General features: G+C 47.5%; 1 protein-coding gene and 1 long non-coding RNA gene across 3 annotated transcripts; one reads left to right on the top strand and one right to left on the bottom strand.

Annotated features, from left to right (window-relative positions):
• Window positions 1-401: 401 nt before the first annotated feature.
• tecpr1b (tectonin beta-propeller repeat containing 1b) lies at window positions 402-12,697 on the bottom strand. The gene is made up of 26 exons (XM_047571947.1): window positions 12,182-12,697; window positions 11,887-11,986; window positions 9,959-10,191; window positions 9,700-9,882; window positions 9,486-9,608; window positions 9,269-9,391; window positions 8,420-8,594; window positions 8,086-8,189; window positions 7,887-7,988; window positions 6,809-6,936; window positions 6,134-6,729; window positions 5,798-5,913; window positions 5,541-5,696; window positions 5,309-5,458; window positions 5,057-5,214; window positions 4,744-4,871; window positions 3,938-4,031; window positions 3,750-3,846; window positions 3,574-3,653; window positions 3,436-3,492; window positions 3,187-3,361; window positions 2,968-3,103; window positions 2,787-2,879; window positions 2,595-2,701; window positions 1,683-1,802; window positions 402-858 (listed from the first exon to the last, which is right to left on the bottom strand). The coding sequence occupies exons 3-26, from the start codon at window positions 10,181-10,183 to the stop codon at window positions 718-720; spliced, it is 3,567 nt and encodes a 1,188-aa protein (XP_047427903.1). The 5' UTR covers window positions 10,184-10,191; window positions 11,887-11,986; window positions 12,182-12,697; the 3' UTR covers window positions 402-717.
• LOC124997911 lies at window positions 6,949-9,876 on the top strand. 2 transcript variants are annotated; one of them, XR_007111001.1, is made up of 3 exons: window positions 6,949-7,450; window positions 9,472-9,640; window positions 9,728-9,876. It is a non-coding gene; the product is annotated as an uncharacterized LOC124997911 (long non-coding RNA). The 2 variants fall into 2 exon arrangements; XR_007111002.1 differs by lacking the exon at window positions 6,949-7,450 and adding an exon at window positions 8,516-8,649.
• Window positions 12,698-13,378: the final 681 nt, after the last annotated feature.

Here is a 13,378-nt window from a genome sequence, read left to right as displayed (position 1 = left end):
CAGTTGCCAGCTCATTAGGCGTCTTTAGATACTGTACTTAATGTTTTGGCAAGTGAGTGCACATTTTTGTATTTTTTTAGAAACTTTTTTAGATTAGAAAGGCCTTTCGTATCAACCAGGGCAAAACACACTTCATTGCAAACATGTAAGAGGCCAAAATAAATAGAGAAACTGACCAAATGAAAATAAATAAATAAATAAATACCATTCCATGCAAGTGTGTGACAGGCAAATCAGACACGAAAACATAAGGAGAGAACTACAAACCACTACAACGGGGCCCTGTGTGTTTGAACTTAATTTGGTCACCGAGCCTTAGCCCTTCATACTTTTAAGTAACAACAGAAGCTGCTGCTCCATCTCTTGACACCCAGAAGCCTAGTAAGAGCAAACACATGCACTCTTTTTTTTTTTTTTTTTTTTTATGTGCCATCGAGATCTATCCTTTCTATCTTGCTCCTGTTTTTCAGTTTTGAATACTGCCGTGAGTTCTGCCCCGGGGAAGAAACCGAGGAGTAACATTCATCCATCGAACAAGTGTCACAACCACCCTGAACACAGTGTCTAGACTCAGTGGCGTGATTGTGCATTCCCTTTAACGCCAAGGGATAAGAGCCATTTGGGAATGGTCGAAGGAGACGAATGTACAGAGGAGATCCAGGCACGAGGAGGGCTGGAGGAGGAGGAGGAGGAGGAGGAGGAGGAGACGGGAGGACGCTACACACACACGGCGGTCCCGTTCACTTGGGTCTGAGGCCGTGCGGGTACGGGGCTGCGCGAGGGCCCGGAGGGGGCGGGGTGGGGGCCGCGGGGCGCCTCGGTGGAGTGCCCCCTCACGCTGATGTGCTCCCATCCTCCCTGGAAGAGAAACGCACATGAGTGGCTGCGAAAAGCTTAAGGAAGTAAAAAAAAAAAAAAAAAACATTCACTAAAAAGAATCAGAACACGGCTGCACAAAGTTTGAGCACTAGAGGGCGCTGACGAGGCCGCAACATGGAACTAGATGAGGAGACGGGACACGGTTTTAAATCATCATTACAAAAAAATGGAAAGAATTAAGTTAATTAAAGTGGAGCCTGTAGGATTAATTTAGTTTAGTTTTCACTAGTGTACCTAATGAACTGGCAGGTGAGTGTATTTTGCTGAATATCAGTACAATGTGTGAGTGTATAAGTAAAAAATACATAATTCTAGTAAACTCACATATCGTTCCTCTGCTTCTTGACTTTTTTATTTTTTATTTTATGAAGTTGAAGCGTGTTAAAAAGCTCGGGCACACGCCTCACTGAGCAACAGTCCAGCCCCCGCGGGGCAGATGTCCCAGCTCGCCGACGCTTTTTGTGGCCGGTCTTTCTATTCTCGTTTCAGGAATTTTCACTCACTCTTCCCTACAGATCTCTTGAACATGTGAGGTATTTTTAGTCTGTCTTGTATGCGTGGTATGAATAGGGTCCCCCCCACACAGATATAAGATGTTCAGCTCAGGGGACAGTGAAGGCCATTCCACGACCTTCTTTGAGTGGTGCACGGTGCATATTTGGGGGAGGGTCCTTTACCACAGTTTGGGTAATACATACAAGAATGAATAAATATCTATTTAAAAAAGATAGAATTTGTTGACAATAACAAATATATAAGGCGCAAATGACACAAAGAGGTTAAAATGATGATGAGGGACTCACCCCTATACCATAGTCCCAGGACTGTCCCCTGGGCTGCATGGGTCCCACGCCCAGCCTGTGGCAGACAGCTCCGGGAGTCTCAGCAGGGAAACCTGGAACTCCATCTGCTACGATCCACACCTGGAGAGGGAGACAGAGCTCGACTGTTACAGACAGACACTCACCGGCCTCCTAATTGGGAGCAATCGCTCACTAGCTGTGTTTTCGTTGCAGTTTTTCACAAAATAAAAGCGATATTTCTGAGATTTCTACAAAGAACAATTGCGCTTTGTACGTGTTTCCATTGAAAGGTGTTTTGTTAATGAGATATCCCATAATTCTCTGAAATTCTGCTCATGCAAGACTTGAAATGAAGTGGTCACACGACCACCTGCGTCATCTCATCTGGTGCGTTTGAAAAACCGCGTAGGCGTTTCCAGTTTTTTATTGCGATATTTAGGTTTTGCGCATTTCTAGGAGTAATGGAAACGCAGCGGCAGTGATGTTGAACGTGGATCACACTAATTTTAATTCAGAGGCCCAAATTTATATCGGTAACGAACCGATAATAACCAATAAATAACTAAATTTATTCCTTTGTTTTCTGCACGACCCAGATTAAAGCCTCTGGTGGGCCGTCTTTGGCCCGCGGGCCGCATGTTTGACACCCGTGATCTAGTGGAATTTCCACCTCCAACCATCTCCGGGGTTTAAAGAGAATGGTCTGAAATAGGGGAAACATCCAGTGAGCTGCAGTTCTCTGTGGGAAAAAAGAATGAAGATGGAGTCCAACCTGCTATAAGCAAGGTGCACCTAGTACGGTTGCTAATGAGAGTGGTGGTGTTCACGGTTGTCTGAGGAGTTCACTCTGCTCTGTCTACTCATTAAGCTGAAATTCACACCGTGGCCACTGGAGGCTGTAGTCACACTGACCTGGTCCAGGGGCCCCACGGAAACCTTGGTGACGTTGTTCGAGATGAGCTCCCAGGAGGAGCCCTGAGGGTAGCTGGGGGTGAGGCCTTGTCTGTACCACAGGTTTCCTAAATTACACGAAAAAAAAGAAGATTGTTGCCATTTAACCTCATGACACCTGGTTTAAAGTTCACCAATCAAATATCTCCTCACCGTTTTCATCCACAGCGAATACAGACGTCCGGCCCACGGACAGTTGTCGAAGCGTTTGTTTTGGGGGGGAGGGGATGTGGTACCAGCATTCTCCTGCAGGGGGACAAGAGCGCTCGATTCTGTGATTCCACAGAAAATTTACTTTCTCTTCCTGCTGCGTTCATTTTGACACCAAACTGACCTGCAGGGTTTTGTGGGGACACTGATCCTCTGTAGAACACCGCTCCGTCCCTGGCAATAGCCCAAACCTGATTGGCTCCACCGATGGATATGGACTTAAAGGGCTGGTCTGTGCCTACGTGGAGCCACGAGCTGCCCTGTGAGATCATCGGAGTAAGAGTTTGTAGAGATTTTTATGATCCACAACAAGTATCTGACAGATTTTCAGCGTCCTCCTCACCGCGGGGTTTTGTGGGCTGACTCCCAGGCGACACAGGACGTCTCCCTTGTCACTGAGGGCCCAGACGGGAACCTGCTCCATCTTGCTCTGGGCCAGACACGGCATCAGAGAGATGTCGCTCAGGCAGATGGGCGGGACCTGGAGCCACGGACCTCTCACCGTGATCTTACACTTCCTGTAAACACATCACTGTTAGGGACGCTGCGCAAACCCGTGAGCCACGCGCCGCGGAAATGTGAATGTGTTCACCTCGTCCATCTCCTCCGCCTCACAAAGTCTTTCATGGTTTTGTGGCCGTGAAATGTCCTGCAGGACAGAGACAAGTGTGACCACCGGCGCAACTCCCTTCGCTAGAGCTAGTCAGCGTCCTGAGAAGTAATTACATACGTGGGGAAGTCTGCGGCGTACTGCCAGCCCTCTTTGTCAGCTCCTCCGGGTACGTTGAAGTCCACGGCCCACTCTGACACCTGAAGACAAAGAACGAGGGAAGAATCAAAGAAAATAAAAATAAAAAATACGCAGGACGGATTTTGTGAAGAAGCTGCCACAGGGATTCCACTTACCCAGGACCACTGGGGGGAGGGTGGCTGCGTGTTGCCTTTGGTGCACTCCTTCAGTCCGCTCTCGTCACTCCACATAGGACGGTCTGTGGGGAGTCCTCTGGAAAAGTGAGCCACAAGGACAGACTTTGCTTAAGGAGCTGCAAAGACCGATACAAACAAAACGCACGAGAAATGCAAGGTGGACGCACTTGTCCGTGTATCCGGTCATAGGGTTCCATCTTTGATTCTCATACACGTGTATGCTCCTGACGTCTGTCTGCTGATGCGACTGAACGGCATCTCCTGCAGTTAAAACAAACACAGACGGAAACATGAATGAGTGATTGCGAGCTAATAAAAGGGCCTTTGTGCAGCTGCAACACGCGGCAGAGAGAGTTGCAAGCAGATGGTCACCAAACTAGAACTTGTTAGCAAGTAAAAAGTAAATGGTACTTGTTAGTACTTGACACTTTATATGATAGACATGTCAATATGTGGCTCTATGTTTGTCACCCTTTTAATTAGTCTGCTGACCACCAACCACAGGGTTGGTACCATTTGTTGAGTCCAGACTTCTTATTTTACTGTTTCTAGGCTAGACAGCGACCCCTAGGGGGTCAATTGAGGTTCTGCAGGGGGGTTGCAAAAGTTTTGGTTGATTAGACATTTTATATATATATATGCAAAATGATTATACTAATGTATACATATAATTGGTAGGGGGTCCCTACTCTGGACTCAACAAAGGGTAGGAGCCCTCTGGTTGGATGTTGGCAGACCAATAAAAAGGCCAATAACCTAGCCCTGATAGGGTTAAGGTTACGGATAGGGCCATTTATTTAGTTGCAAATCATTTATTTGTTCATTTCCACTTATATTTCATTGCATTTTTAACTTTCTGCCAGTTGGAAAAGACTGTTTGGTACATTTCACACATGGCTTTTGTAGTTATGAATACTTGAAAAGTAAACACAGGTGTAGGGAACATGGGTGACTATCTACGGGACTTGTTTACCCGGGTTGGGTTGCTGCCCGTAACGCCCACTGTAGACCCAGGCGGCGCCGTCCCACCCGATGCCCCACACCAGCCCCAGACTGTTAGACTCTACACAGCGCAGGTGGCCGGGGACCTGGCGCCAAAACCTGCAGCACCATACAGCGGAAGCACCCAGCGTTAGCGGCGGCACCGGTTAGCACACATTTCAGCAAACACAGACAAAGTGCTGCCACACAGAGGTGAACGCGTGAAGCCCACTTCAACGAGACAATGCAGTGTGTTAGCGACACGTTAACCGCTGGATGAATCAGCTAGTGCGCATCGGTCTCACATGAGGTCACAGGCCATGGCGTTCGCGGAGGCCTCCAGAGAGAAGGACGGCTCGTGGACCATGATGTCTCCCTTGGACGTGGTGGACCACAGGGCCTGTCTGGACGGGGGACCCGTGATCCCTCGACACTCACAGCAACAGTCAGACAACAGGCACAGCTGGACACACGGGGCAGAGACAATGAGGGGGAGGGGGGTGAGCGATCCTTTAAAAAGCTCCACGTTAGCGTGTCGTCAAAAACATGAACATTACCCAGTCGTTCATGTCCTTTTCAGTTTGCGCCGCCAGGACCAGAGGCCACCTCTCTTTGGTCCTTTCGGTTGTGTACACGGCAAAGGCGTAGTGGCAGTCCCTGAGCACCGGAACCAGCGCCGTCACTTCGTTAATGAACACGTGAAGGTACTGCAACAAGGAGAATGAAGAGAAGCAACCATAAACTCACCTTCAAATAGCTATACTCCCGGGGGGCAAGTACTATACCGACCTTTTTCTCGTCATACTGCGTGTAATAGACGAAGAAAATGCTGTCCTTCCTGCCGTCAGACCTGGTGGACTGCTCCAGAGCGACGCCCACGTCCACCCAGCGCTGCGGCTTCCAGTCTCTCCACCAGCGCAACGTACCTTTACGCACCCACACCGACTACAGGGGAGTACGCGTAGAGACACAGGGCATTTGAGAGAGGCAGGAGTTATCGACAGAACACAAGAGAACGTCTGAGACGAATGCAAGGCCGGCCTCACGTTGCTTCTCTCCAGCGGTTTCTTGCTGATCTCGTCTCTGGGCTCCTGCTGCTGCGGCTGCTCGCTCCAGGCGGCCGACTGGACGGGAGTCAGGGACAGGGAGCTGGTGAGGGGACCTGACAGACAGACATGCAAGTCAGACGTCCGGACGGACAAGCGAAACCACAGAGACGACGAGGACGGTGTACGTCTAGACGTGTAAAAAACAGCACACGGACGCACGGGGCACAACATTCAGACACAGATACGCAGATATAAACTGACATTCAGTGAAACGTGAGTGAATTTCTCTTTTCACGTGCACATTATTTCCTTACGTCTTTCTTTCAGTGATACCTGTGGGACTGAGCCAGCTGATCTGCGTGCTTCCATCCACGTCGCAACCTCCTCCGGAAATCCAAGTCCACACGGGCACGTCCTCTTCCCCGACGCCTTGGGAGCCCTCCAGCGTCGCCAGGGCGTAGGTGGCAGCCGCTCCCCGGTCGTCGGGGGAAGGCCCTCCCGCCCGCGCGCCCCGAGCTGCTTCCGCGCCCTCCAGGTCGACGTTCATCCAGGGGACGTCGTGTCCCAAGGCCTCGGGCGTCGGGAGCACCGGGGCCGGCTGCGGCTCCTCCGCCTCCTCCTGCGGCAGCTCTGCGATGGACGGCTGCGGCGTGGAGGTTCTGTCGCGGTCCGACACCAAGCTGTTGATGAAGCTGTCGCTGGCGGGGATGAAGGTCTTAGGGGCGTCCTGTTGGGGAGCCGAGGGGGCGTCTTCCGCATTCTGGGGAGGCGTGGGCGTCTCGACGGAGGGAGCTCGTACCTCTAGGACCGGGGTGTCGGTGGTGCTGCTCTGGGGGTCGGCAGCACCCAACTCTGAGTCGGAGTCGGTGCAGCTCAGAACCGAGCCTTGCGAGGCCTCAGTCAGCTGACCGCTAAACTCACACTCATCCCTACAAAGCAACAAAACAAAGGACATTTGACTTAACGTGACTGCGCTTTGTGAGTGTCGGCTCAGTTGTTTCCACAGACCTGGGTGGGATAACCTTCTTGTTATTCCCCCACTGGGCGGAAACAGGGATCCAGCCGTTTCCGCTCGGTTCAGAGGGCGTCACACCCATTCTGAAGTACAGGCCGCGGTCCTCACCAACGGCCCACACCTGGCGGGAAAATATAAAGTAAAACCCAAAAGACACGATGTTCACGGGCGCTGTCGCGGGCCGCAAATTAAATCTCTTTATTGAGCTGTTACGTGAGTAAATGCTCAGGGATCAGTTTAAAATTAGGAAGCACGAAGGATGTAATTCGATAAATGTGACAAAATCCTTCACAAATATAGCATAAAATATGATACAACTTTTAAATCCTTGTCAGGTCGCTAGCAGGACACGGGCAGATACTTTATAAGGCCATATACTGTAACACTGGCTCCTGCCACCTCACTCGACACATACCCATAGTCGCAGCCCCTGAAATATGAAATATGGGATATGATGACGACGGCTTGGCCAGCTTCTAATTAGGGAGTCTCCCATATGTCAGGCCAGTAGGAATATAGTCTGGGGATATATAAGGCCGGGCCTGAGGTGCTACTGTGGGGACATTGGCTGGAACTGCCGGCTTTACTCGTGTTACAGGGCAGCAGCAGCAGCGGGGCAGGATGAGAGGCTGGAGGTAGACGGGCCTGAGGGAGTGGTGTTGCGGGGAGGGGAGGGGGGAGGGTGGGTGAGAGACGGAAGGGGAGGAGGTGTGAGGTATGGGTTTGCAGTGCTAGCAAAGTCTTCGGCAGTGAGACACAGAACAAACTGTTTCTGCCTCGACCCCAGCCCTGATCTGGCTTATCCTGAAACCAGATCCAAAGGGAGGAGAGAGGGGAAGCAGCTAGAGGTTCAGAAGAGGAGCAGAGGAGAGGCTGCCTGCAGTACAGTTTAAACCGACCGCATTAGAAACCTCAGGTTAAATGAATCCTATTTATTCATAGCTGAACCCACATTTAATGCATTTGTGTCTTATTTTGATGCATTGACAGAATAAAGTGGAAAAGCCGACTTAACTTTGAATTCGGTACCGTGTGATTAGGTAAAGGGGCCGTGGACAGAAATCTCCTAACCTGGTCATTGAGTCCCACGTCCACCATCATCATCTCCCCTCCTATGCTGATCCAGCCCGAGCCACAGGGGTTGTGGGAGTTCACACCGCGCCTGAACCACACCTTAACAAACACACACACACACGGTCACGGGATGTGTTAGCAGCGCAGCGGGCCGCGGCTATCTGTAACATTACACGCGTGGGGAGCACTGACTCACCTTGTAGTCCTTGGTGACCACCCAGACCACGCTGACCCCGACGGCCACGTGGAGCGCTTCAACCTCCTTCTTTCCCGGTGATTCCACCTCCATCCACGTTGTGCCTGATGGGATGATGAACATAGGTCTGGATTACTCAGGGGAATTTAGGACAGGGTTTAAAAATAACGAGAAACTGATCCGTAAATGGTGCAATCTTGCTTTAAATCTTCATTTTGGATTGAGAGTTTTATAGCTTGTTTTAAGCTCTGAGGCTCTAGTTGTCATCAAACCACAAAGGGCTAGTGTGAATATAATGCATGTAATATTTGTGGAGGGCAGAGTGAATGCTGACCAGTCGGGCTGTCCAGGGTAAGGCCAGTACGGACAAGCAGGTTCCCATCCCACAGTAAAGCCCACAGCAGGTCCCCGGGTCCAGCTGATAACTGAGCCACCTCCTTGGGCACTTCTACCTCCTCCCAGCCGGAGCCCTCTGGGACGCGAGGGTGGATGCCCTCCCTGAACCACACCTGCAGAGCAAAGATGATTAGACCATCAGGGACTGCATATAACACACTTCAATGAGTACACTTTTTTATTTTTTTTTAAACATATTTGTTATTATTGTGTTCTGTTTGGTATTGTAACGCTAACATTTATAGCAGGGGTCTTCAGCTTTTTTTAGGCCACAGGCCTCCAAACTGATGGAGAGATTATTCACCTGGGGAATTAATAGGCTCTTTTAAGGTTTGTGGGGGAAAACTAAAAAATATCTATGTAAAGAATGTCTAATCAACCAAGATTTTGCGACCCCCCCTGCTTGTATACTTGAAGTTGATGCATATTTGACTGTGTAAAGTATATGACGTTATGCTGCCATCTTGTGGCCAATAATGAAATGTAAACAACAGTGGCTGCAGGAGGAGAGTAACATGCTGCAACAGTATCCAGGTTTCATTTTACAGTATTAAACGTAAAATATATTTTTTTTTTTATGTGTGTGATTACTACGTAGTAAAGGACTTTGTTGATGTCGCTAGTGGAAAAAAAATGATTATCAAATCCCCAATGGACCTTCTAACTCTAATTGTAAATAAGTAAATAGGTGTGTTTTATGGTGCTGGTGGGGAAACTCTCCTGGTTTTGGAACAACAGCCTAGGTGTGAAAGCCCCCTTACAAAGTCTTAACGTGCAGCAGACTGACCTGTCCTTGTTGGGACACGCCCCAGAGGTAGGGATATCTTCCAGACTGGTCGCTCATCTCCCAGCCACCACAGCTGATGTCGCAGAGCGGCAGCGGGGGCTTCCTGGGATTGTCCAAAGGGATCTGCAGAAGAAGAGCAAAGGCTTGAATCTTCAGTGTCACCTGCACTTACTAATTCTTGTGTGATTGTGACTGCGTCACAGATGTCCACAAATACCTTCGCCCAAGAACCTTGTGCCGTGTATCGTCTGTAGCGGATCCATCGTCTACGCCGGACGCACGAGTTCCACTTCTTGTCGGGGGAGAAGTTGGCTGGGAAATCAACGGCGTACTCCCAACCCTATGGTCCAGGGAGCGAATTATCAATCAAATGTAAATAACAGCAGGAGAGAGAAATAAGAAATATGTGAAGAGAAGTGTGTTTTTCTCACCCCCGTCTGGCTGGGTTCTCCTCCACAGCTCTGATCCACATACCAGTCTCCTTCCCACTCCCAGCTGCGGGAGGGCAGCTGGAAGCTGTGGAGCGGTTGAGGATTCATCCCGGTCACGTCGCTCCACGGCCAGCGGTCGGTGGGCAGCAGCGTGTCGGTGAAGCCGTCCACTGGGTTCCACCTCTGAACACAAGCCGAGCGGAGACAGCTTCAGCATCAGCAACCGAACGTTTTCAGACAACAGAGAACTTGGACCGACCTGGTTTTCGTAGGTCTCCTCCCGGTAGCGGATGGGGGTCTCGCTGGGCATCATATTTAGGTAAATATGGTGGTCGCAGCCGACGCCCCAGCAGCGCCCCTTCCCCGCCGAGATGCGCTTCAGCTCCAGCAGCATGTCGTCGGCGCGCTCCCACCGCTGGCCGGCCGTGGAGAGGCTGTACACTCGGCCGTAGACGTCCACGGCCCACAGCAGCGTGATAGGCATGGTGGCCTCTGAAGAGAAACAGAAGGACAGTACTCATCTTCCCGAATGATCTGCCATATATTTTATGACTCAGTGTACTTAAGGCTCGGAGGCTGTTATGACTAAAGGCTGCATTTGCATTTCGACTCATGCTGAGCGGCTGCTATTTTTCCACTGGTAGTTTGCATCATCATGATAAGAGAGAGAACTATAGAGCCACAGGGAAGAAAAAGCCCATCAGAACTCTGAACTGTCTCCCCGATTCAAAGACCCACTTAACTCCTCAAACACACACTCATACAGACACACACACACACTCAAAGCGATGCACTTTTTGCCCTGTAATGTACATTTATTGTCCATCCATTACCTATTAGCGCTGGGGTGGAGAGAGCCTTTGACACAGGGTAAGAGACATTCACATTCACACGGTCATTTGGACTCACCAATTAACCTAACGTGCATGTTTTTAGAATGGTGAACAAATGCCGAATACCAAAAACCTTGAAAATAAGATTTAGGGTATGACAGCTATATAATAATGCATTTGTTTTGACTTGATAATTTGTACCAGATGAAGCAAGTGTGTATCATGTCTGCATATAGTGTATGTAGCGAGGTGGGACTAGGGGAAATAAACATTTCACACATGTGTAAGATTTTACTAACATATTTTGGAAGTGACAGTGAACGTGATTTAACCCTCCTGTTATGTTCATTTCTCAAGAACAGCAATAACGTTCCTGGGTCATGTTTAATTATCTTAAAGTGTCAGAAGGCAAAAAATAAATACATAAATAAAAATCCAAGTAAACAATGTTTATAAATCATTATTAACTCCATTACCGAGAATTTCAGTCAATATTTGTTGGAAATGGCACTTTTTATCTTTCAAAGATCATGACTCAATGAGGATAATTCACTTGTTTTCCTTAAAGAAATTGATAAATGTTAAAACTTTTTTTAATGTGCACAGGAAAGAGCTACATATAAAATGCAATAGTTTTACTTGACATTTATTTTTATATATATATTTTGTATATATAAATATATATATAATATATATATGTATAAAATATTTTTCATTTTTTAAAAGCAAATATCTGATGATCACAATAATCAAGCCAAGCAGTAGAAGTGTCATGCCATAACTATTTTTTTTTATTAACTTTTTGTATTTAATATAGGTAAAATATACAACATTATAGAAGGGTCAACTTAAATAAATAAATGATGCTTTTATCTGTTGCTGTATTTGCAAGTGTAGCCTATAGATAGCCTGTATTTTTTCCTTTTAATTGAATAATAATAATAATAATAATAATAATAATAATAATAATAATAATATAGAACAAAATGAAATGCAATGATTGGGTTGGTTTGACAGTTGCTTTATCGACTATAATCCGCTAACGTTACAGTATTGACTGTTACTGTGCCGAAGCTAACGCTACCCAGGCCTTCATTTGTTTGTGCCATTTCTTAGTTTAAACAACTATTTGCACAAACTTAAATAAACACACGCGTGGCTGTAAGGAGTGATGAACGTAGTAAATTGTTCTGACATTACAATGCAATGACACAATGATAAGGCTACGGTTTTCTATCTTGAATCTACACTACGGCTTATAGGGACCGCAGCGGAGCTTTACGCACGCACGCACGCGCACGTACGCGCGCACGCATTCCGGGATGGACGGGACGCACCGCGGTCTCAAACATACCTGAACGTCGCTATCCGATCCGCGGTTGTCAAGGGAATATCAACAGACGCGTCATGGCATCAGGTGCAACAGCCGATACCTGCCATCTCCCAGGCCGATGCTAGGACACATTCAAAAAAAAAAAAAAAAAAAAACGAATCAATAAGAGAAGAAGCGGATAACGGCTACAAGCCAGATACCTGATAAGGGTTCGGAGTCTGTGCCGCAAAGTCGGCTATAAGCTGTTTACATCTCGAGGGGGACAGGCGCCTGTCAGCCGGCTCCAGAAATGATAAACCACAAAACATTTACTTACGCGTGGGGCTCCTTCACGAGCAACACTCCCTCTGCCGATAAAAAACAAATGAAGTCATTTACGCACACGGAGAAAAATTAATCCACATTCTGGACCAGAGGAATACCCCGTCCAACTCCGAGTCCACAACAGGAAATGGAGGAAGCGACGCTCTGATTGGCTGAAACTCGGCAGGGGATGAGGGAATCGCGTTCTCCCATTGGTCGAACCCAGGATATTTTTTTTTTCCTTCCCGACGTCCTCCGCTAATTAACGCGCATATTTCAATAATTTAGTCAGCGCCGACAATATTAATTATTGAAACGCAGGGATGGTCTTACTTGTTTGGCCACAGTTCGGTACATTACAGCACAAGGTTAAAGACTAAGAGATATACTTCGTTTAACTCATATGTAGGCCACTGTTGAAATAGCAAAGTAAATTTAGTTGTGTAAAGGTCATACATGATGCCAGAGATATAGATCATTTACTACCAAGTTCTAACTTTACCATTAAACTTAGACCATTAAACACCAGACCTAACCAGGCCTTCCTTAATGGCCATTTTGTGTCACATGCATGAAACTGAAAGTAGTTAAACAGCATCCAGTTCAAAAATGAAGAAATTATCGCTCTTGAAGTGATAAAAGAAAGAGCCCCATGCCTAGGGCCCCACTCCCCTCAGCAGGCGACTTCACTGATCCCCTCCTGGATCAGTAGGTGGCTTCTATTTGTGGAATGAAGACCTGCAGAGTGTTGGTAGACTGTGTTGTGTGAACGAATGGATGGGTCAAAGGCATGAAAATGATTTCCCCAGGTGAGACAAATACAGTACTTTTTTTTTAAAAAAAATATATATTTTATTTATTTTTTAAGAAAGAAAAGGCACCTTTTAACACATCATCCGGGACATTTATATTGTGTGTAATTAATCTTTTATTTATGTATTATTTTGCCCCTGCCACACTCATTCAGAGGCTGCACCGGCCACCTTATGCAACATTGGACTCACCTCAATCTTTTATGTGTCATGGCTTTTTTAGTTCAATATTTATTTACTTCTTCTTCTTCTTTTTTTTTTTGATCTCATGTTTATGTTTCTAGTTTAACTTGTTGCACCATGCCTCTTAAAGCAACACAGTTCCAATCCTCTGGATGTGCTCCACATGTGGCAGAACTGACAGTAAAGCAGACTTTGACTTTTTGACTTTGAGAAAT

The sequence above is a fragment of the Mugil cephalus genome, chromosome 20 (genome assembly GCF_022458985.1).
Source record: "Mugil cephalus isolate CIBA_MC_2020 chromosome 20, CIBA_Mcephalus_1.1, whole genome shotgun sequence".
Lineage (NCBI taxonomy): Eukaryota > Metazoa > Chordata > Actinopteri > Mugiliformes > Mugilidae > Mugil > Mugil cephalus.
Note: the sequence above shows the minus strand (reverse complement) of the source record. Positions and strands in the feature narration are given on the sequence as shown.

Bases quoted from the DNA above. Each gene is read 5' to 3' on its own strand.
- tecpr1b (XM_047571947.1), bottom strand. From the start codon at position 10,183: ATGCCTATCACGCTGCTGTGGGCCGTGGACGTCTACGGCCGAGTGTAC. The intron at 9,609-9,699 runs GTGAGAAAAACA...CCTGGACCATAG, and splicing joins GAGAACCCAGCCAGACGGGG to GGTTGGGAGTACGCCGTTGA. The intron at 7,989-8,085 runs GTGAGTCAGTGC...GTGTTTGTTAAG, and splicing joins TGGTCACCAAGGACTACAAG to GTGTGGTTCAGGCGCGGTGT.